We start from the raw sequence: 24,175 nt of genomic DNA, 5'->3' as shown, positions 1-24,175 counted from the left end.
CAACTGTCGCAGATACAAAACCAACAGCACCTCCTTGTGTAGTGCGTCAGTCATCACTCTGAGCCCCGGAGCTTTTACTGAATTATTGAATTTAAAACCTTGAATACATCTGGCTTTTAAATGTTATATATCTGTAGTCTTTTATTACAGTATTTTACTATCAACCTTCACACATTTATAAATATCAACATTTAAATGTCAATAATTATCCTTCCTTGTAGTCACAACTGTATTAATACCATATATAACCAGAGAAGCACAAACTATTTGTTAAAATATACTTGGAAATACTCTTATTATACCCTATTTTGATTTCTCCTCCCAACGGTTTGTTCTTGGCCAGCTCCTTCTTAAACTCTCCATCCAGAACTTCAGTGTCCCCCCATCCCTGGTGGATCCGTTTCTCCAGCTGCTTCCCCTTCCTCTGGTACTCAAACCTAAAGCTCCGTCAAGCTCTGTGCCTACTGGTCCAGGTCCTTTGTGAACTTGTCCCCCAGTGTTTGATGACCCTGAACGCGTTAGTGTTACAGGTTCTTTGCTTCAATAGAAAAGACACAGGACAGCTGTCACGTCTCAGCTGACACTTGTTGAAACATCTGGCCTCCCCAAGGGAGCCATTAGCCGCGGGGAGGCGGCCCGGTACAATTGTGTGATTTTCACGGTCAAAGGATTTTTTTTTTTACCTTTTCGGTCGCGGACAGAACCATCGGAGCGCGGCGTTGACTTGTGCTGAGGGATCAGCTCTGCTCCAGCAGGTTCCTCATTCACGAAGCCGGTCGGTTCACTCTGCTTAATGTGCTCCACTGGCCCCTGGAGCCGCCTGACCGACCCCCTGATGTCGGGTCTGAAAGCTGCCGCAGAGGTTTGTGGGTGTAGTGACATCCGTTCTGACTGTCTGTTGGAGGCCGGTTGGCTCCAGGCCTGCAGGTCAGTATTTCTATTTGAACTTTTGAACCCGCCCTTCTTTTTAAGCTCAGTTGTTTGGGCATTAATGCATCGAATGCCCTGAAAAACTGCACATGTTTCATGTCATTGTATTTGCTGCTAATGCAGGACCCGGAGCATAATCCGCATGAACCAAATAAACTGCTGGGAAAAGTCAGATTTAAAAGTAGTCAATTGTATTGATGCACAGCCCAGCTAAGTGGATAGAGAAGTCAATACTCAAATGGACAAAGAATCCCTTGTAAAAATGCATTTTGGGGGTCTATGTCGCCGATGATAAAATCGCCAAATCCACATTTTAGTCGGACATGCTTACTTACAACGAGCTCAACAGCTGTGGAGATATTGCTATATTTTTGTGCTTTTGCATTCATTTTATTCAATTCACTGTTGTTGGTTTTTCATCTGTAAGCAACAAAGCCGTCTGAACAGGAATTGACATACAGGGTAATTTGTTAATATGTACAGATTATTAGTAATGCTCTAATTTATGTAATTTAACAGTTGCTCGTGGCACACATTATAACCAGATGATTTGTAAAACATCTCCTAAAAGATCATATTTAAAACATAAACATCATGTGTGCAACAATAAACTATTATTTATCTAATTGTTATCATCCTTGTTGTGCTGATACAATATATCATTTATGAGCAATTCACATTACACAAAGTGATAATAATAATAATTAATATATAAATTATAAACATTTGCTGACAGTAAAATAATGATTTACTAAAGTTTAGGTGACCTATTTGACGTAATGACTTTGGTTGTGTCTTTCACCTCATCACCACTATTAACACACGATAAACAGCGCTCCCTTTAGCAGGTTTTCGTGTCGTATCGAGGAACGGACACCTAACGGAGTCTCGCTCCCACGATTCCTTGCAGCGACATCGCACGGCCCATCCGGCCCTGCAGCCTGTGCCAGACCTCCTCCCTTCTGGGGTTCCATAAAACTCAACAAAATGCTTGCAAGTCAGCGTGACACGCGTATTGAAAAGGACGTTGCCATGATGGATCCATCATTCATACCAGCTGGAGCGGCTCGCCGCAGCCTCTACTTCTACCGCGTCTTCTCATTATGTCACCACCTCCAAAACAAATCAAATCGTAAACTCAAATCGCAGCCTTCCTCGTGCAGTGACACCAGCAACTCACAGTATAACAGACACGTAGTTTAATTTGTCTTCAAAGAGATACGGGAAAAGAACATTCTTTCATTTTAGGAAAATAAGAAATAAGAAGCGACAGAGCAGAGCTGCTGTGCACGGGCGCCGAACGCAGTCGTTCTCGGGAAACAACGCGGCCGCGCGGCCGCCATTGTGACGTTACGTCACCAACCTGCACGGAGACCTGTCAGTGGTTAAAAACAGCGAGGGTGGGGGGAACATTTCGAGGATTTCTCTCATCACGGGCGCTCGTAAAGGGGCGGAGCGTGGACCGGGTCCGGATCGACGTCTCGCGCTCACATCAGCCACTTGTCCTTCTCCTTGTTGAAGTTCTCCGCCCACTGGCGCGTGAGCTGCAGGTAGTGGTCCGCCAGGTTGGGCTGGTAGTCCAGGTACAAGCGGGTCACCGTTTTCTTGGGCACGGCCTTCTCTATCTGCGTGCCCTCGTGCCATTGGTTGAAGGAGGTGACGGCGACGATTTCCGGCCGCACGGACAGAGCGGCCTGCAGCGACGTGTCGTAGTAGCGCCCGTTGACCCGGTTCCTGGTGTTGTGGTTGTTCCAGGGCCGCACCGCCGTGTCCACGTACCCGGGGCCGACGCTGGGGACGAACAGCAGGTTGTTGACGTCGCAGAACTCCTTGATGGCCTTCCAGTTCTGGTGGGACGAGCCGAAGGAGAAGCCGTTGGAGGCGAAGTACGTGTAGACGCCGTCGAAGCCGCTGGCCAGGATGTCGTGTTTGTGGCGCTCTTCCACCAGGAGGGCGACGAAGACGCCGTCGTAAGGGGTGCCCCGGATGCTGCGGGAGCCTTTGAGGGTCAGGACCTCCGCCCAGGACTCCGGCGCCATCAGGTAGGAGTCGTAGACGTAGAACAGGGGCAGGACTCGCCCCGTGCCGGATTTGAATCGGTAGAAGGCGCCGTGCTCTCCGTACCTGGGAAACAAGAGGGGGGTTTCAACCTGTTGCAAGTTGGTTCTATGAGCAGATGTTCTTTTTTGCATTGCTCTTTGACATTTGTTAATGTACGCAGAATTAAAAAATGTTCGGATCTTGCACATAATTCCTGATGAATGAAGATGGATGGTTCACTTGATTTGTTGCGTGCTGCTCAGGGCTCAATCTTTTTCACAAGGTGTCAGAAAGGCTGGTGTGCAGAGAACAACAAAAAACCTTCAGTTGAAGTTGTGTCTCAGGCGTTTTGACCCATGTATTCAAATTATAAATCCATTTACAAATATACAGAACAAATGGAGAGAATGAGACTGAACCACGCAAGTAGAACCTTCATACCGCTGCTATCCGCAACAGCCGCTTTTGCCTGATTTGAACTACGTTTTCGATTGCAATGATGCAAAAAAAAAGGCACCGTTGATAAAGTTCAAATTCTACAGATTTAGTCTGAAATTCAGAAAATATTTATTCAAAACTTAAACCATAACTTCCGTTTCTGTCCCTCCTCCTGTTGTGTCCTTCATGCAGATGGTCAGCACAGTAGGTTTCAGTAAATGTTGGCAGACAAATAAAGTCTTCAAATGGGATTAAAGGCCCTGGAGACTGGGCTCAGATTTCACTCCAGTCTCGTATCGTTATGAACATGGCATCGCTTGGACCCTTTATGCTTGTTTCCAATTCGGTCTGACTGCTACTTAATACATTACTGGATGAAACACTATCCGATCAGCTCTGCCTCGTTATTACTCCGTCTCGAGGCTAACGCGGTCTACGCGTCGCTTGAGTTCCAGGTAGAGCTGATATCATATCATCAGATGTGATGAGTCAGATCCCCTTTCGACACACATTCCTAATGAAAGTCAGAAGCTATCTGCAGGATCACAGCGCCGTTCAGCCAGTGGAAGGACAGCCGGCAGGGACACGGGTGAAGAGATGAACGACTCACCTGTCAATGATGTATTTGATGTTGTCATGCATGCTCTGGTCCGTCCGCCCTTTGTATGGCTGCATGTGAAAGGCCACCTGTGCAGACGACGTTTGAACACGGATGTTAACAGGGAGATCATTACAGGTCACGCTTTTATACAAAGCGACTTACATTGCATTTTTTTAACCCGTGGCCTTTTACATTTTTGGCTGGGGAGCAATTCGGGGTCTTGCTCAGGGACACTTCGACATGAGACATGGAGCAGCCGGGGCTCGAACCGCCAACCTCACGGTTCCCAGCGCCCCCGCTCTACTCCATGCGCCACAAACACAACACAAGCACCTGGAAAACGAAGAATAGGCCTATCGGCACCATCGGTCATCAAATAGATATTACACTGTATATCCGAAGTGTGTAGTGGGTGCTGGTGTAAACCAAACGTGTCACATGACGTTTGTTTTGGAGGCATCGCTTTATCGCAAATGTTCACGTTACATCAGTCTTTTATAAAAGCGTAAACATTCTTTAATTCTACACGGGTATGATTGACACCATTATGACAGCGAGCAATCCCGGGGAGGCTCCGTGATTGACAACTGTTTGACTACAAAGTAAATCATTAATTGTTGAAATGTTGTCGCTCATGTCAGCAGGGAGTGAATGAAGAACTGGGAACACGATAGATAGCAGTGTTCTGGTGCTTTGTTATTCTTTTGTGCTGATAATCGTTGGCCAGAAGCTAAAAATACAGCATGGATGAGTTTGTGCCTCTCAGTGATTGACAGAGGAAATGTCTGACATCCTTCAAGTTAATTTTAAACTTGTGTGGTTCATCAAATCCACAGCAAAATCCCATCATTCACAATGCGGTTTTTTTATCTGTAGGGACGTACTTTTGGGGAGACGGGGGTCGAACCGGTTGGGGGGAAATACTCTTTGGAAAGGCACCTTGCTGTAAGAAGTCATCAGTCAGAGGCGAGACGGAGAGGAAGCTAAGTTTAGATGGCGGGATGATGGGCATCTCTTGAGGAGGAGGAGGGAAACAGATGCTCATCCCCTCAGGCGAGTCCTCGTACTGTCATCTCATCCGTCCTCACATCACAGGAGAAACGGGACGACTCCTTCTCAGACGGTCCCAGAAATCCACCTACTCCCAATGTGAAGATTCAAGGGTCTTCTGCGGCGCACGACGCCCACTCCAAGAGGCTGCGAGGTCTTTCCAAAACAGTTCCCATGGCAACGCGGCGGCGTTTTCGGGGGGCAACAGGCCCGGGCTTTGTCATCCGTCCTCGACCGGTTGGAAATTGCGAAAAAGGCCGGCGAGGCGAGACGCCGCTCGAGTCCGTGCGATGTTCACACCCCGGGTGTGTAGACGCCTGTGTGGCTTCTCTTCAGGCGAGTTCGCTTCTCCACACACATTTAGCTTCTCTGGACCGTCGAATGACTGTATAATTCACATGATTGGAACATTTTCTCATTATAACTCTGAATATATATATATATATATATATATATATATATATATATATATATATGGCTGTGTAAGATTGTTTGAGGTAAGTGGATATTTGTTAGACTTTTTCCTTTTATCTTTGTTATTGGTTGAATTGCTCACACATGGTGTGAAGAAAAGCCTACTTAGTATTTAGTTACTCTCTAAAGCTTCATTAATCATTTCTATTTTCCAGCAACATGTGTTTTTTTACACATCCAGTCGACAATGAGCAGTCGCGTCGTGTTTCTGACGAGTCCCTCTCACACTGGTTCTGTTTCTGATGTCCTATTTTGAGAGAAATATCCGTCTCTTTAGCTGCTAATTGCTCCACTGTGTTTGCCAGCTACCTGCTGACTTCATCTTCCTGCCATATGCTGCTGGCCAGGTGGCCATGGTGAGTTTATCAGCTTTTATTTGTTGAAAACAGCTGCATGTCACAAAAAAACACCCCACAATGAGCCTCTGTTTCTATCAAACACGTTGATTATTATTATTTTCTTTCTTTGTGAGAGGTTTGTTGTAGCTTTCGCCATTAAAACACAGTACTGGTTTCACTTTGTCTGGGCCTGTTTGCAGCGAGCAGCCTGACCTCTCACTGCGCTAACAGGGTCAATCTATGCTTAATCAGTGAGGCCGCAGCGCTGGGAGGGATTATAGATCAGCCGGTGTCCTCCTCTCGGGCCGCTCGCGTCGCTCTCCGCTGACCTCCGCGACCGCCGCGCTCAGGTTCGGATGCAAGTCTCAAGTCTCAAGTCTCATTTTCGCATCTGGATATCAGCAGGAGGAGCTCCTCCGTAAACAAATGGCACATAAATGAGACGGGTAGAGTGAACACACAACCACACACACACAAAACACTGTGTTTTCAGCCTTCAGCAGCAGCTCTGGTGCACTGAAACACTGGAGCATGAGCCCTCAGGTCAGCTGGGAGACACACACGGTTGTGTAAGTGCGACACACACACAGTGAGACCCAGTTCTCCGTCTAAGACTTCCATATAAGGAGCAGACTGGAGGGGAAGCTATTCTGTCCCCGTGATGCTAAATCTACACTCTTCAGCAGCATCTTTAGGCTTCACGGTATCAGACCCACTAAGTGCCATAGAGGAAAAGGCGCTTTTGAAATGGACAATCTACCCTGAAGGCCTTCGCGTTTAAAAAACAACTATTTACCGGATGTTAATGTAAATGTCAGGTTTTGAGATCAGAGCATCACAGCTAGAGATGCCACTGGACCCCTACTGGGTAAGGCCGCCATTTGTTCCCTGTCAGGAGCCTTAGTGGACCAGAATGCAATGCAGCTGCAAGACATGCTGCATTTTCAATAAAGGGCATGACACAGTTTTTGCATGAGTGGACAAAAATGCATTTTCAAGGACCAGTCCCACAAGCCTTTTAGAAGCTAAATTCAGTTTTTTAAAGTTCAACTTTGATGATTATAATCCAAAATGTGCATATATGACCAGCAGCAAAGATCTTAACTGTGACTTTGGAAGCAACACAGAGCTTGAGTCTCCAAAACAGGCCTATTATTTGTGATGCATCATGCACGTGACCTTACAAACGGGTGCAAAAAACAGGCCCAGTTTGCAAAAAATAGCGATGAAAGTAAATGGATAACGCCATGAAAAGTAAAGTGTTTCTAAATCTGGTACACGCTTGATTAAACCCCCCCAAAAACGTTATCGTTTAACTGTCAGCAGCAAGTCATTCATTCAGTAAATCGTCAGAAAGGAAAAACATACCGTCTGTCTCACCAGTTACCTTGATGCTGTGCCTGTGGGCGGCGTCCATGACAGCGGGAACCAGGTCCTCGGTGGGCTCCCCGTGGTCCTCCGCCATGCCGGGAGGATACCAGGACAACACCAGCACCCCTACAACACCACAGCACGGGGAGGAAGTGTCTGCCCTGAGTACGTGCAGGGAGGTCAGAGCACGACCTTTGATGGGGGGGGGGGGGGTCGAGGCACAAGCTGGAAGTGTCGGCTTCTAGCGTGTGCCTCGTGTGTCCTCCGACTGTTTGAGGAGTAAATAATGACTCTCGGCCAGTGTCCCTCTTTAATGTAAACAAAATGTTTATAGAAAATCCTTTTATTTTATCAATGCAACCGTCGAAGTGGAAGGTTTTCTGGCGCCCCATTTTGTTTGAGAACTTCTCAAACGTCTATGAAATATACAAGTCAACAATAAACGCTATATGGCCACTTCTTTTAGCATGAGTTGGGGGGGGGGGGGGGGGGGGGCGGTGGAGGTTTACAACAGGGAAACATGCAAGAATTACCTGCTGCAGCCGCCTCTATCTGGGCCATGTGTGACTCCAGCACCTTTGGGTCCCTGGAGCTGTAGGGTCCCAGCTCGGGGTAAAAACTTGAGGCGATATCGTCTGGAGGCGTGTGCCTTCCTTGGGCATGACTGGCGGCGATCTTGGGGTCCCAATGGGGCACCAGCACGTGATCCCAGTGGATGTACTTGTTGTCCATGCTGGGGGAGCCGTACCACAGGTAGTAGAAGATGTGCACGTCGTAGAAAATGCTGTAGTCTCGGTCCGACTTGGTGAACACCACCTTGGTGTCACTGCCGCCCGTGTGGAAGTGGCCCGGCGACGCCACCGCCGCCGCCGCCGCGCCTTTCGCGTCCAGCCGCCTCCTTTCGGATCGCTCCCCGACGAAGTCCATCCCGGGGGCCAGGTCCGAGAAGCCGTCGCTCGGCTTCAGCGTCCTGAGCCCCATCATGGCCCCGAAGATGAAGAGCGTGAAGAGGAAGAGAGCCACGAGCGCCTTCCTGCGCAGCCGAGTCATGGTCGCTGTCCGTGGTGCTGCGGGCGAGCGGCCGGTGACGCGCGCTCTCCTCTCAACGCCGCCTGCGGCTCTTCGTGTTTACAGCGCGTAGTGATAATAATGCTGGTAATAATAATACTAATAATGATAATGAAAAGAGGCTTCAGTCACTGCAGAGGGTGGCGCATAATCCAGTCTGTTAAACGCAAGAGAAGCGATGTCATTTCACCTCCATCGTCACGACCCGGAGGGATCCCGCGCGACGACGCTTCGACGGGTCTCCTTCTCACCGCCCTGCGAGCTCTTTGTTCGGCCCCATCCTCTCCTCTTCGAGAGGGACGTGGGAAATCGGCTGTGCTGCTTTTATTTTTTCATCTTGTTTTTGTGTCAGTCCACACAGCTCCCTCTTTACAAAACAAAAGCCACTCTGATGGAGGTTTCTGCGGCTTCCTTCGCTCTCCTCTTCGTGTCATCCCATCGTTTTATTTTGTTCTGGGGTTTTTTCTGACGCACTTTCGTCACTGAATGTTCCTGTCAGAAACACTTGTTTTTCTTGTGCGAGCATAGCGGGCGGTGGATTTACCCCAACCGGAAATATTGTATGAGGGGTGATTAATGCCACAGGAGCGGCAGGGGGCGGAGCAAAAGGGTCTTCTTGTTTTATTTGGGGGGGGGGGGGTCATCTCTTACAAGCGTTTCTGAGGGGCCCACGAGAGGGGTCAGCATCCGCTTTCTTAATGAATGAATTCCCTGCAAGGAAGCAAACAGAAAACCCTTTGGTTGCCCCTATAAGTATCACCCGTAATAACACAATTAATTCAGGATACTTTTGCAAAAAGTATGAGTAAATAATATATCAAGTGTGTTTTGATTTTTATATTATGACACTTAATGAGACATGGCACTGCATTGAGGACAAGCCTGTGACGTGATGACGATGAGTGTACTATAGTGCGTATACAATGTTGACAATGTCTCTGAGAAGTCAAGCTTGAAATGACATCTAGTGGCAAAAATGAAGTGGTGCATTTTATCATATTTGTGATTGGCAATTATCTCACAACAGTCTTTCAAAGGAGGCTATGATCCATGTCCATGTCCCCTTCATCTACAATAGATTAAAGACGAACATTTTGCAGAAAAATAAATCAGTTATCTAATGCATCATCTTTCATTTGATTTTAAAATGTTTGAAACCAAATTGATAACAATTGTTTTTGCAAAACATGTTTGTATTATAAAGTGAAAAAAACAATCAAGAAGAAAAAAAGAAAAAAAAACCTCCCCTCCCTGTTTTATTGTGGATACGTTTTCTAATATAAATATATAAATCCTTTAAATCAACCTTATAGGTTGCGTTATGAGGTGATATATGACACAATCAATCACTTCTGTAACAAAAGGGTTGTCAATTGTTTCCTCCCCTCGTACAAATGCAGAAATGTCACATAAAGAGAAGCATTTATTTGTGTTGGTGGAGCTGTTCCTGATAATTAACTGAACGTGTGATGTGGGCTACTTTTTAGTTAATCATTTCATGCATGGTCCTGTCACCATATATGCTTTTATTAAAAATATGTCGTGTATCAAACACGCCCCTCTGCACCGACGGCGAATTAATCCAACGCTGAAAATAGTCCACAACACACGCGGCATTTATCCTAAAACTATAAATGGAGAAAAAATAAATCTGAGTTTTTCTTGCAATACAAAAGATGCAGAACAACACCGGAGTAGTCCTTTAAGTTTTAAATGACTACGCGGAGGGTTAACACCATCTGGTGGAGGTGTCAGAGGGGACACACTGTCATTGTTGTCCCGAGGCTTCGTTGCGGAAGGGATATCTGTCACAACATGGCAGCAAGCTATGGATTTGTTATCGATTGGGGTTTATGGATCGATTCCCCCCTCCGGAGGAGGGGTGAAAGGTGAGCGGACGGGCTTCCCATGTGGGGCTGCTGCTTATTCAGATCCTCTAGAAACACACGTGGGCCCGAGCAGCCGCTTAAACCCGACAGCTTTACGTTCACGCCGCCTCAACGGTGCTTTGATTCATATTCAAATACTCTCTGCGTCTGTAAGTGAGAGGAAACTTTCCAACGACAGTGGCACACCAGCGTGTGTGTGTGTGTGTGTGTGTGTGTGTGTGTGTGTGTTGATCCTCTGTTGAAAAAGTGCGTGCCAAGGCTTTGTTCCCACAAGCCCCTCCGCGTGACCTCGGTCACCTTAGGGTGGCCGGCCCGGTCGTGTGGCGGCTGCCGGGCCTTTCCGTTTCCATGGCAACTTTCAGAGCGCCTCCGGCCTCACGATTGGAGGCATGGACGGTGGGGGTCATTTGTTTTTCATCAGGCAACACCTCACTGACGTATAGATGGATATATAGACATTAAGCTGCACATGTTCACGGGAGAGTCACAAAAAATAAGGCTGGCTTAAGCTCCCTGTGTGTGTGTGTGTGTGTGTGTCCTTCCCTGACTCAGAGGTGACGAGAGCCGGTTTGTGGTGCCGTACAGCAGCTTGAGCGTGGCTAATCATTTTTTAATACGTGTGGGTGAATGACTCCAACGGGGCCACCGGATGTTTTTTTTAATATAAACTGTAACAGGTGTATGTGAATCACCTCTGCAGGAAAAATGCAAGGAGCTTTATTCCACCAGCAAGAAATCCATCCTGAAATGAGGAAGAGGGAGAATTTCAACTTAAATGCAGCCCAAGAAAAAGAAAGAACATTTAGGAGCGATATTTGAGGACAGCTGGCTGACAAAGATGTGTAATACTTAAAACTAAACTCATGTCTTTATTCAAAAAGAAGTAACAAATCCATGACTCCTTCATTTAAATACAAATTCAAAACATACAATATATACAATATTTCACTAACTCTTAAATGATAGTTATAAATGATCAATTTAGAGTGTTTTGGGGGCATAAGGGGTTCTCAAAAGACCCAGACTAAAATCCCTACACATTAACCTCAAAAAACCGTACATATCTAATTTAGATGACTTGCACGATGCACGACGTGCCTAAATTTACACAAGAAATGTTCAAAGTAATCGTTATCGTTAGGATATGTTAAGGGATTTATAATGGACGTGCATGAATTCATAGGAAACCCTTACGATTTACGAAAAGACCATCGCAAAAACCTCAACACAATTTCTCACAAAGAGGATTCTCATAATTCAATGGTTGATAATGTATTCGGGGGGTTTACTGGATTATCTGCACGCTTTAAGGGTTACTTGTAAAAACACCTTCAAATAGGAATTTTGAAGGGTATCTATCCTAAAATCTGTCATTGTTTTTTTACAAACAACCCAGCTCATTTGTTGTTTGTTGTTTCATTTGTTGTTATATTCCCTGTACATATAGTCCCAAATAATTTGTAAAGTCTGCTTTGAGGTGAAGATTCTGATCGGATTCATGCAAAAAAGAATGGAAACACCGTCTTTAATTTGAACAGTAGCTGCAAAATGCTTTGCAGATGGGTTCTATTATGTGTGCGTGCGCGTGTGTGTTTGTGGGAGAGTGCAGTGGGCGGGGTGATGTCTCTCCAGGCCTTTGGGTGCCACAATAAGCTGTATCGTCCAAAGCCCTGATTGGTCATTTTGTCAATTATTTTGCCTCCCTCATTGGACATGTGTGATTTATCTGCGACTAGAAATCACGTGGACTTGACCGAAAAGGTGGCTGTGTGTGCGTGTGTGTGTGTGTGTGTGTGTGTGTGTGTGTGGGGGGGGGGGGGTTACTAGAGGTAGGAGGGTCAAAGGGGTTCTGCATATTGCGGAGAAAGGGAGCGGGGAGAAGGCATTTGTTCTCCTGGAGGATTACACGCACAATCAACACGGAGAGAGCGTGCCCGGGCTTCCAGCATGCACTTAACTCATTAGGTCTGAGATTTTGTGGGCCGGAGCTGTTTTCTGCAGGAGGCCCGAGGAAACCTCCCACCATGGCAGAAGGTATGGATGCTCTGAAAGAAGCAAAGAGGTTCAATAGAAAGAAGATGAAAGGGGGGAGGCTTTTCTTCCTCTGGCATTGTCTTCTTGTTTCGTCTCTTAAAGGGCCGGGTGGTGGTTGTCTATTCAGAAACGTCTCTGTAGACCCGGTGTGTGTGTGTGGTGTTGGGGGGGAGGTGTATGGTTGTTATAATGTGGACGTAGTGGACAGCAGCTCAGCGCGCTGTAAAGCAGCAGAGAGCGGCGGGATGGGCTCTGCTTCCAAGACCAGTTTTGCAGGTAGACCATAAATATTTGTAATATTGTCCAAGAAGAAGGAAGATGTATTTTATTTTGAAGGCCTGCTGATACTTGCACGTGCCCTAAGGACCTATATAGACACATATTATGAAATGTAATAGTTTCTGTTGTTGTAAACGAGTGAGCATATTTATAATATATGTTTAAACATTAAATTAGATCTTTTATAATCGTGGAACGTTTTGGACTAAATGATGATGAATATGGCATTTAGGCTTTGGGGAAACATTATTTTGGACCTACCAGTGATAATGTGGTAGATAACCTGCAGATTCATTTATATGGAAATGAACAACAGCTGCAGCCGCGCGCCTCTGAGCGCACTGCTGCTGCGCGCGGCTCCTCGGGCCAATCACGGCCCTTAATCAGGCTTTGTGGCCCCCGTCTCCGTGTCTCTGTGCAGCGGCGGGCTGTCCGCAGAGCGAGCAGGGGGACGAGGTGGAGGAGGTGGAGGAGGAGGAGGAGGAAGCGGGTCCGACGCGGGGCAGCGGCGTGTGCAAGTGGTTCAACCTGCGGATGGGCTTCGGCTTCCTGTCCATGAGCAGCCGGGACGGAGCTCCTCTGGAGGACCCGCTGGACGTGTTCGTCCACCAGGTGAGACTCATATCGGTCGCGCATCTCAGGGTCCTCGTGCTGCTGGTGGACACATCGCATGCTCAGATTGTCCTGGTAACAAAGGGCTCCTCAAGTGGTGCCCGGACATTCAGGGTAACGAGATGTCCTTCACGTCGCGATGAGATACTTTGAATAACAAGTATCTTTTACATATTAAAAGGATATTTTCACGTTATACCACGATTTTCACGTAATGACAACATATTGTCATGTATTAACAATGTGTTCATGTTATAACAACATATTCTGTTATAATAACATGTGTTGTAATTATTATTATTATTTTCACCTAAAAAAAATATGTTTTTTACGTAACGTGTTTAAGGTGTAGCAAAAGTTCTTTTGGGCGTTTTAGCAATGTAGCAATATGGCTGATGTTGTGATGAATTTGCATCCTTTACACTTTAAGAAGGATTATAAATGCATGGGGCTGCACAGAAGGAAGGAGTGCCACCCTCTTGTATATAACATCATCTCTCATCAATCAGCAGGAGCACCGAGGTCTCCATGGATACAAGCTCATCACATCCAAGCTTAAAGTGTCCGCATATCAAAATGTCCTCCCCTGTGCGCAATGACATCATAGTGCCTCAAGTCTGAGTCTAACTTAATCAAGCTTCTCTTGAAACGCCCAATGTATCGTAGCTTTGTCCCCCTTCAAGCCCAAATCAAAAACATTCTCCGGTTGCAGTTTCAAAAATATGAATGAATTGGTTCTCTGTTGGACATCTTTTTGGACCCGAGTCAGGAATAATCAAACCAAATCAGCCTGTAAAAAGAGTGTAAGACACGTGATGTGTTTGTTGTGTAAAATCACCCGGAGATTTACACATCTTAAAGTCGACCGTTCCCAAGTAGGTGCTAAGACCCCCCCCCACTGCCGTCACCTCCGGGACAGATATCTGCTGTGGAACCTCAAAGGTGTTGGGCTCAAACATTTCTATTTAAAAGGGGTTAGAGGCCGAAGTAGAGATAACAAGGCCCATTGTCCCCCCAACCCCCCTCCGTCCAGCCCTGCTTCCTGTTATAAAGTCATTAAAGCATGAGGGGATATGAGCCCACCCAACCCCGACCCTCGGTCCCACCTCCCAGGCGGAGCCTTTTGGTCGAGACCTCTTCTCAGGTTACCTGCTCCTGCGTCGCTGTAAATCATGTGATGAAAGAGCGGGTGTGGGGGGGGGGGGGGGGGCGCACATGCTCGCTTTGGGCCCGAGGTTTGATCCAATGGGAGACTCTCGTCTGGGCTTTGTTTTAATGAGCACTTAAATAGCCTAAGAAATATATCTTTGGAGCCAAATTGGAACAATTCGCATTGAGGCTGGTCGGTAGTTTAGGATGCATTTTCTAAGCCAGAGTGTCTGGGTTCTCCGCACAGTTCTTACACAGCATGCGAGGATGCGACGTGCAGAAACTTTGACAGAGCTTAAATCATTGGAAAAACTTTCTGATAAAACTGTTCCTCCCTGCATATTTGCAAAAAAGTCTTACTGTGCTAAAATATATTAACATTGGTTTCCCTTTTCCCACACATGTATAAAAGTAGAATAATATTGTTCTCTTATCGTTGGCTGTACTCTGCTTTGGTCTTAGTCATTGTGGTCATCATACTGGTCAGCAGGTTTACGTTCTATGGGGGGGGGGTTGGTCGGCTTGTGGCTGCTGCATGCAGCCAGGCTGAAGCCACCAGACTGCTTTTATTGCCCGGGTGGTGAATGGACGGTACGCTCGAAAATGTTTCCCTCGATTAATTGCGTTTTTTTGTCCATTTGCTTTGGTTTTCTTAAGCTCTAATGCTTTGAGGCTTCTCCGCCGCAACCCTGCTGCTCGCTCTGTTTGATTTACGTCGGCTTTCTGGGAAGTACAGCGCGGGGAGTGCTTTGAGCCAATGGGAAGGCAGAAATTGGAAATCATCCCATAACGAACGCAAAACTCTTCGGGACTATTTTGGTATCTTGAGCAGCCGGTCATACTGAGACAACGACAGAGCCTTGCATTGTAATGGAGTTTAACTGTTGAGTATGTTGCATTCAAATTCAAAGAAGAGCATGTGATTGTACTGCTGGCGTTGTGGCACGTCCACTGAGCGGGTAGTCCATCTTTCTCTCTATTCGCCACCACACCTGGAGCGCAGTAAAGCGTCGGCGGCGAGCCACTCTGCGCGCTGGTGATTTACTCCTCTCAGGACACAGACGTTCTCGCCTCCTCTCCGGGCCGCTATCGCAGGAATGCGCTCCTCCCCTGTGTCATTTCCCAGCATCCTCCAGTGCAACGGTCCTCTGGGGACCCGTCCAGATGGACTCATTTTGGAGAGTCTTTTGGTGCTTGTAGGTGGTGTTGGTGGGGGAGGGAGGTGGGGGCGAGGAATGCTTTGGAGCCCGGGGAGGAGGGGTGTTTCAAAGCATTGATGTTTAAACAGGACCGTCAACAGGGTTGGATTTTTATGAGAAAGCTGAGTGTGCGGTCAGTTGAACCTTTGTCCTGTTACGACCAAAAACTGGGCTTTATTTTAAGGTTAAATATCACCGTCGTCCCTCTAAATCTTTCCAACTGCCCAACGAAGAAAACTTTTTCAGTTTTGGCCATTTGGTGAAGACAACCCTGACACGTCTTCACCCTTCAACGTATTGCGGGGAACGTCTTAGTGGACAGTTCTCCTGAGGAAAACATTTGTCCCTCCCGCTGCGCTTTAATTCACCGATGCGTCCACCAAACATATTTTGCACTAAGCAGCTAATCAGGTTTTTACCACGAGAACCAGAACAGCTGAAACTTACTATGAAGCAGAGAGGAGGTGATAAGTGTCTAATATCCGGTGACACCCTTCATCTGGTCATATGATTTACAGACACCTTTTAGTTGTCAAAAAACTGCAAAATATACATTTTGGGTAAATGATGATCAAATAAATGCGATATCCTTGTGGTCCTTGCAATGCCTGCTGTCATATAACAATGTCTACATTTTCACCTCTGCACACCTGACATCAGGAACCTTCTGACTAGACTTCGGAGGATACGGATGCTCACAACCCCCAATAAAAACCACGCTGTCACAGAATCGTGCGTCCACAAAAGTCTCGACAATAGTCGTTCTTGAGGTTCTGGATGTTATGAAATTATTCCAGCATGGGTCCCCGCTCTGATTCTGACCCTCTCGCTCTCTCTCTCTCTCTCTCGTCGACAGAGCAAACTGCACATGGAGGGCTTCCGCAGCCTCAGGGAAGGCGAAGCGGTGGAGTTCACCTTTAAGAGATCCTCTAAGGGGCTGGAGTCTCTCCGGGTCACCGGGCCCAACGGAGCTCCGTGCCTGGGCAGCGAGAGGAGGCCAAAGAGTGCCCAGAGGCGGCGCTCCAAGGGGGACAGGTGAGTCTCGTCTGAGGACATCCACGTGCCCACAGGGCACATGAACAACTCAATGTTTTGAGACAGATGCTGTCTTTGTGCCGTCTCCAGCTCACAGAGGAATATCTAAATCAATTGTTTAATACGTACACCAATTTGTCACTCCACGCCGTCGGGGGTTACGGTTTTCCTCCCCTCTCTGGTAGGGGGTCAGGCCAACTGCTTCCCCCCCTTGTTTTGGCCTTTTTAGGCTAAGCTAGGCTAACCAGGTCCTGACTCAACGTCATAGATAGTGGCATCGATCCTTTCGTCACAATCGCAGAAACGAAGAGCAAATAGACAAACGTCCTCAAGGGCCTCACTGTGGCTTCTTTAATGAGACGGGATTTTTGAAAATAACAGCGGTGTTTTGCAGTCTTTTGAGCAGCAGCGGGCGGAGTGGATCAATATAATGTTTGACCTCTCTCTGCTCCATCGTTCGGCTCCTGTGGCGTCCACAGCGTAGCTTAAGCGCTTCAAAGTTTACTTCTTTATTACGAAACTCTGATTCAAGGTGATTCATGAAGCCGTAATCTACTGGAAGAAAAACTGTCATTTATTTGCAACTGCTCTGTTTGGCCTCTGATGCATGTTTTGGTAATTAAGATTCATTTGATAGCATCTTTTTGATTAGAGCATATTAATTATGGCTGGCGGTGATGAAAGAATCCCACATCCTCCCACTTTTAAATACCTGCCGGATTTGATTGAATGTCCTTCTTCCTTTTTTTCATTTGTTTCAAAACATTAAAGAATACAGATAATGCAGATTGTAACGATTAATTATTTATGTGATAGCATCTCATATAGCTGAACTTCATTAGAAGGCAGTGATAAAAAAGAATCCCAGCTACTTCCTGTCCCTAAATACCCGCTATAGGTTTGATTGCATTCACATGTTTCCTCTTTTCTCCCAAACGTGAATGTAGTATTCAGCAGAGGAAAGAATCCTATCCATGTAACCGATAACAGATGTAGGTGCCTGGGAGAGGTCAGAGGTCCCCATTGCCATAGCAACAATGGGATGTGGTGTGCAAATGAGGTGGAGGGGAGGATGGGAGGAGGGATGTTGAGCGAGCGGGGGTCAGGGTTCAGGGGTCACAGTTGTATTGAAACAAAGGAGCTCCCTCTCCCGCCCTCGTGGCCACGCTGATCAATACTGAGCCCTGATGGGGGGGCTGGGGGGAGGGGGGGAGAGGGGAGGGAGGAGGAGAGGAAGGAAGTGGTGGTTAGCTGTAAGATGATGCAGGGCTCGGTCTGGGTCTCATTACTCTGTATCTCACCCGCTGACTTTAATGCTTTAAACACATGTACACTTTTTTTGGTCTATTTTAAATGAATTAAAAATCCAAATGATAGATCTTCCTGTAAGACTAATAAAACACCATCAATGGGCTACACTTTTGCTCTGGGTAACACATTATTTCATCGCCATGAGCGCACACACGGTGTATTTCTATTTGATGCCACATACAACGTCCTGCTGCACCGACCAACTCGCAAGGGCACCGAGCGTGGATTAATCCGCCGCTGAAAATAGTCCTGACCGAATGCATCACGTTTCTGGAATCTCCTCTAAACCAACACAGACACAAAGATGCTGGATCTCCTGTTCCTTTACTTCTTCTTTCCTTAGCACTAAGATATTCTTTTAAATGACCCATCACCATCTTTGTTCGTTTTCCTCTGACAGTAACGTCAAGCTGGCAGTTTAAACCCCATTCTGATTTCAATGATTTGTCCGGGTGAGTTCGGGGCAGCAGGGCAGGTGTAAAAGGGGATGTGGTTACAGTTATTTCTCCTAATGCACCGTTAAAGACTGTGAGTATTGTTAGTTGGGGCCTTAATGGGATTTGTTGACACACAAGAAGAAGACACAAGACCAGCGGATCAGAGTATTAAGTACATCAGGAGAGGATATTTCAAATTTTGTGTATAGTACTGTGTGTACTGCATGTATTAGTTATAATCATTTTCATTAACGCTTTACACTATGTAATGGTGTGAATTTGTGCAGATGACCAAAGCTTGCTGCAGCGTGTAACGTTAAATGTTCTCAGCTTCCATGTATTTCTTTCCGGTATCAAAGCAGTGCGAAGAGACAGGAAACCGGCCTGGGACGTAATTCGTCACAGTCCACCGCCCCTGACTCTGTTTGCTTTTAATTACTGGTTCAACTGCAGACGGAGAGCAAAAGGGGGAAAAGCCACAGCCTCTAGAAAAAGCACACTGTCCACAAAAAGGAAAATCAATGGGTTTGGCTCCTTTATTGAAGTGGCCGGTGTCTCTTTGTGTCACACCACACAGTACGTGGGCCTCGCTCGCCTTATTTATCCCACACTAATGAATTCACCAACAGGATTTCACTTGGCTTCCGATCATTGGCTTTCCCGGCATTGATTTACTGATAACAATACACATCAAGATGCTCCTGGGAGTGCAGTGTTTAATCGTGGCAGCTTGTTGTGTGTGCAGGAGCATACCTGCTTTGACTTTGGATGGATGATTCTATTCGGTGGCATTTTATTGTGAAAATATGATCCTTTCTCGGTTTCGTCCAGCGACTTTCTCTTCAAAAAAAAAAAGGACAGATTCCGTGTGAACTGCAGCTAGAAATGAGTGCGTATACCTCCCCGCCACCGGACATGAAAAGCACAGGTTCAGTTCATCACTTTGACGAGGCCTCTGTTACATGAAGAAGAACAGGCGCTGTGGCGGCTTTAGCCTCAAATTGGTTCTACGTTATCAACAAACTAACAGCATTCCTCTGGAATCCAACCTTTGGTCCAGATGTCCTCCTCCGTGCTCTGATTTAGATTCAGACAGAGCTGAGCCTCTTAAGTACAGTGAGAGGAATATCACTCACGCATACTTTACGAGCTCAGGTGACCTTTCCCTTTCAGAACGTGAAAACAAAACCGTGCGCATAAGTCATCCTGCGCGGCGGAGCTCGAACATCACAGCGGAGAAAGAAGAAGCGAGGCCTCAAACGCTCAGACTTTTTTTTTGTTGCATCGTATTGATTGGTATGGAAGAACAAAAAGCCAGTTTGGGGTTTGGTTGTCAAAGAATCTGTTACGCAATCCCTCGAGGCATGAAGATCAATTTGGCCAAATCCCCTGACAGCTGCTCACTGCTGGTGCTGCAGTTAATGCAGAAGCATGGAGACAGATGTGTGAGGGGGGGTTTGAGGCCAGTGTTGGGGTGTGTTGCCCCCTCGTGGTGGGATTTAGTCACTTCATCCGCAGATGGGATTCGATTATTTTTGTTCAGATTCAAACTACTTGTCAAAATGATTACATCTATGATCCATATAATACAAATAGTCGATGATTAATTGGTCACAGTGTTTGATCAATTTAATCTTGCAGTGTTCTTGTAGCCGATATTTAACATTAAACATCCAATAAAATAGTTTTATTTACAGGGGGAATGTATAACATGTAATGGATGAAAGTCAGCTCCTGTCTCCTGTCTGTTCGTTTCAGATGCTACAACTGCGGCGGACCCGGCCATCACGCCAAAGAGTGTCAGCTGCCCCCTCAGCCCAAAAAGTGCCATTTTTGTCAAAGTGTTTCGCACATGGTGGCCAGCTGTCCGGTCAGAGCCCAGCAGCAGCAGCAGCAGCAGCAGCAGCAGCAGCAGCATTCGTCTCGGGCTTCTCAGGGAACCTCACCAGGGGACGAGGAAGAGGAGCAGGACCTGGACTTGGTCCCTGAAACCCCAGAGTGAGCGATCAGGGGGGTGAGAAACCGTGAGGTTTTTGCGCGGAAAACACTACTGGAAAGAGCTGCCTCAGGTTTTATTTATTAAGCGGCCAAATCGAGAGTCGCGGCTGTGTTGCCGATGTGCTGCAGACACAACTTTTAATATTCTTTCTGCGTTGCCGTTTTGTTGCCATGGATCAGTGTCTTAGCTTTAGAATGAAACAATCAGACCAACTTACACATTATCTTGCTGGTGAATGGGTTTGGCTGGCAGGTATTTGACATAAGTGCATATCTAACTATTACAGGAAAACCACCCGAGTAATTTATGACATGCAGCTTTCTGTTGAGGTATCGTCCTTGCTTCCTCACTGCCTTACCGGGACACTACATAGGGACCCAGATCTTTTCCCTGCTTTGACAATTCAAAGTATCTGCTATATAAAAGGGCCTATATAAGAATGAACCACAAGGTGGGTCTTAATTTGTCAACTTTGTGGCGTAGCAGGTGTAGTGGATGCTTTGGATTGTAGCTTCAGGTTCAACTAATGAGCAAAAATCATCATCATTATAAACTCAGAGCTGACAATCTCCATTCATGTAACCCGAAATACCACAGTGGGGCATTTGTTTGGACTCTGTAGTTCAATTTCATTGTTAAGAAAGCAAGTGAAATGAAATATCAAAGTAAGTAAGATATTGATAATTATAGTAAAAAACAAAGTGAGTAAAGAAAAAATATTGGCCTTTAAAAAACAACAACAACCAAACCCTTGTGTCCGGATTTGATTAAACCCTGTTTTAAAAGTAAGATGAAGTGGCACTATTAGGTATAAGGGAAGTGTTATCATTTTGTTACAAATTGATGTGGTTATGATCTGGTGGTAACGCAGAACATTTTATTTTCATATGCAATATAAAAAACATTACATTACCGTTACATACGTAATAATGTAATAATTTGACTTTATTCTCATTCTTGTTCTCTCCTAAAATTAGGATTTAGGAAATTCCACAATACATTTCTCATAAGAAATCCCTAATTTTCCTAATACTATTACTATGTTGTAAATCAATAATCAAACATAGCATTGTGCCAGTTTTTTGCTTTTTACTCTTCAAAAATAATCTGTCATGTGAATGTAATGAGACACATATGCGGGGCTGCCACATATTTAGATAAAGGTTATTTGTGTCAGCCTCTTTTGAGAATTATTTTCAGGTATTATTGTGAAAAGGGAATGTTACATGTATGTATATGTATATGTATAAGTGCCCTAACCTCCACTTTCCAATGAGGTCCAGAGCTGCTTTCAACCAACACATTCCGTAAAGACATCCACACACATGCTGAGAACAACAATTCAGACTTTTTTTGTGGCAAAAATATGTCTTTCTTGCCATCATTGCCATCATTTAAACGTATATGCAAGACCAGTATTGATTGTATGGCAGACTTTGTTTGCGAAACAGTATTAATCCGAAGGAAAGGTTCACACGTACATATCAGGGATTTTTCACATAAACAATTTGCCTTCACTTGTTTAGGTGAAGGGGCTGAATGTATATGGATATGATCTTTTTTTACATGATCTATTTATCCAGAGTTGTTCTCCCTGAAGGACAGACTGAACATCCGGCAGCTGTGATGGTTGCATTTGAACTGGTGTTTTGCTTCAGAGTGAGAGTGTATACATGCTGTGCAGGAAGTCACATCATTGTTTTTGGCCAATTTGCAGGATTCGATCACTGTGTAACTGTTTGTTTAACAGTCTCATTTTACAAATCTACAGCTTAACTGGATTGTCACTGCACAGTAAAAACACACAGCATTCTAGTATTTCCTTCAATGCTTTTACTGTCACCTCAGTCTGCAAACACTTTATTTACCGTCTTCATTTTGAGCTCAGGGAGAACGTTTTTTGATCTATCAGGATTCATCTAAATGTTTAAGATGTGATTGTCTCAGCTGCCAAAAGAGCCACTGTCTCTATGTCATTTTGTGTCATGCACCAGGGACCGGGGAGTACTGTGTCTGCCTTCTTTGTCTCAGAGGAACCGTCCCCTCTTCAGCATTGTGCACATTGCATTTCCCGGCAGGGGTCGCTCTTTTGTGTTTGTATTTGACATGGGAAAGTCTGCAACCACAGTCAATGTGATGTCCTTGTGAGATTCTAGCATTCTAGATTCTAACAATAGAGTGGGAGACGGCAGAAACTTATTTTGCGCCACATGAAACACCAGCAGGAGAGGAAAGTGGTTCCCTCTAAATGTTGAAGCGTATTTGCAAAGGTTCAAGTGTCGTGTTGTCACGACCTGCCCTACGCCATGACATCCACATGGCCTCACTGAGCTACATAGCTAACAGGTTAGCCGGCTGGCTCGCTAAGCAGGCATTAGCATTGTTTAGTTTCCTGGTTCTGGAGTGTGTTCATACTCAGGGAGTCTTAACGTGTAAAAGGATCGAAGAACTGGTTTATTGATGAGCGTTGAGTAGCCTGTTCTCAGCTGGAGCCAACGTGCGTTTAGCCGAGCCTAGCGACAAGCGTGAAAGCTCATAGGAAAAGATTTTATATTGTGATAAATGAAGATATTATTTTGTTGTGTCTTTATAGATGTTGGTAGGTCATAAAAAAGCCAGGCTAATGGTTCCTGTCGGTCGCTGCTTCGGGGAGGAAACAGCTTTAGTTTCACTTTGCAGTGGAAATGTAAGAAATCATCAATGATATCGTTGATAAAAATCACCATTGATAAAAACCCAACAATGCAGTTTTACGGTAACAAGTTGACTCACTAAAGTAGTAAATTAAAACAGGTAATCACTAAATAAGCTCTGGAATGGCACTATATTTTAAAATGTTGTTTTCTTAAATTGTAAATATCCAGTGTTTTTTATTTTTCCCTCCCGCGTTTTAATATAATGTCCGTGATGTTTCTGCATGATAATGAGTAGAATAACAGAATAGCTGTTTCATGTAAAATGGGGACCGGCGACTGAGCGCAGTGATTTCACAGCACACAGGGGCTCCAGAAGCATCATTATTGATCATCATTAACGATCATTATGTGCCTGAGTTCACCGTGCTGCGCTCACGGTGCTGCAGCACGATGGGGTCTAATCTGCCACGTGCAACGCTCTGGTCCCAGTGTTGTGTTGTTTTCTTGTTGTTTGTATTGCTTCTTATGTGCGACCAAGACGGAACACGTCTTGTCAGAAATCTATACAAGTCTACCTCAGGTGTGATTTTGGACAGCTTGAGAAAAGCACGTCCAAAAAACTTTTTTGTATGTATTGTAAATCTTTTGTGTAGTGGTCCATACAAGTATTTATTACTTTGTCTTTTTTTTTAATCTTCTTTCTAGCGTGTTGTGTGCTACCTCAAAGAACATATTCAACATTTGTTTCTGGTATCTTTGTGCCTGTTGTTGTGGTGCTTTTTAAAGACCTCTTAGCCTCCTTTCAGGAAATAGAGAGACACGAGAGATCTGCTAAATGTACAAATAAGATCTTCACTCGCAATCTTCGAACAAAAAGCCATATCTTTACTTACCAGAGCAGACACAGCCACAAGTTCTGGCTCTCTGGAGTCCATTCGCTTTAACACGCATGGTAGAGAATGTTTGGATTGTTTGTATTTCTTTGGATCGTCCCTCCGCCGCGCTTTGTTTTGTATCGTGCTGCAATACAAAGGTAATAAAAGATCTAACAGAACGTTTGTGTTTTATCTACCCGGTTTAATATCTATAAAGGCTTTATGATAATGACTCAAACATTTGTGAGAAATGCATTCCATGTTCACATTTTAAGTATCTTTTGAAGCAGTAAAGAATGACGAATGAAGTATTCAACAAGACAATTGAACATCATCCTCAATCAATCTAAAACAGTTTAATTGGGATTCTTGCATTGACATAATGATATTTTTATGATGTTGTGCCTGGT

At 45.4% G+C, this 24,175-nt stretch overlaps 3 protein-coding genes across 5 annotated transcripts in view; 1 reads left to right on the top strand and 2 right to left on the bottom strand.

Moving 5' to 3' along the window:
* Positions 1 to 24,175, bottom strand: part of rpl15 (ribosomal protein L15) — a 338,976-nt gene that overhangs the window by 49,801 nt on the left and 265,000 nt on the right. The window lies entirely within an intron of this gene.
* On the bottom strand, positions 1,105 to 9,428 carry maneal (mannosidase endo-alpha like). Its single transcript, XM_040188466.2, has 4 exons — positions 7,776 to 9,428; positions 7,259 to 7,368; positions 4,019 to 4,095; positions 1,105 to 3,054 (listed from the first exon to the last, which is right to left on the bottom strand). The coding sequence occupies exons 1-4, from the start codon at positions 8,290 to 8,292 to the stop codon at positions 2,418 to 2,420; spliced, it is 1,341 nt and encodes a 446-aa protein (XP_040044400.2). The 5' UTR covers positions 8,293 to 9,428; the 3' UTR covers positions 1,105 to 2,417.
* On the top strand, positions 12,019 to 23,944 carry LOC120826492 (protein lin-28 homolog A). 2 transcript variants are annotated; one of them, XM_040188844.2, is made up of 4 exons: positions 12,019 to 12,233; positions 12,934 to 13,124; positions 16,329 to 16,507; positions 20,014 to 23,944. In XM_040188844.2, exons 1-4 carry the CDS (start codon positions 12,224 to 12,226, stop codon positions 20,255 to 20,257), a joined length of 624 nt encoding a protein of 207 aa, XP_040044778.2. In that variant the 5' UTR covers positions 12,019 to 12,223; the 3' UTR covers positions 20,258 to 23,944. The 2 variants fall into 2 exon arrangements, with proteins under 2 accessions (XP_040044778.2, XP_040044777.2); XM_040188843.2 differs by lacking the exon at positions 12,019 to 12,233 and adding an exon at positions 12,254 to 12,509.

This window comes from Gasterosteus aculeatus, chromosome 10 (genome assembly GCF_964276395.1).
Source record: "Gasterosteus aculeatus chromosome 10, fGasAcu3.hap1.1, whole genome shotgun sequence".
NCBI lineage: Eukaryota > Metazoa > Chordata > Actinopteri > Perciformes > Gasterosteidae > Gasterosteus > Gasterosteus aculeatus.
Note: the sequence above shows the minus strand (reverse complement) of the source record. Positions and strands in the feature narration are given on the sequence as shown.

Coding starts and splice junctions, on each gene's coding strand:
- LOC120826492 (XM_040188843.2), top strand. CDS start 12,278: ATGAAAGGGGGGAGGCTTTTCTTCCTCTGGCATTGTCTTCTTGTTTCG. Junction 13,125..16,328: donor TGGACGTGTTCGTCCACCAG/GTGAGACTCATA, acceptor TCTCGTCGACAG/AGCAAACTGCACATGGAGGG. Junction 16,508..20,013: donor CGGCGCTCCAAGGGGGACAG/GTGAGTCTCGTC, acceptor TGTTCGTTTCAG/ATGCTACAACTGCGGCGGAC.
- maneal (XM_040188466.2), bottom strand. CDS start 8,292: ATGACTCGGCTGCGCAGGAAGGCGCTCGTGGCTCTCTTCCTCTTCACG. Junction 7,369..7,775: donor GATAGAGGCGGCTGCAGCAG/GTAATTCTTGCA, acceptor GTGGTGTTGTAG/GGGTGCTGGTGTTGTCCTGG. Junction 4,096..7,258: donor CCCACAGGCACAGCATCAAG/GTAACTGGTGAG, acceptor TCGTCTGCACAG/GTGGCCTTTCACATGCAGCC.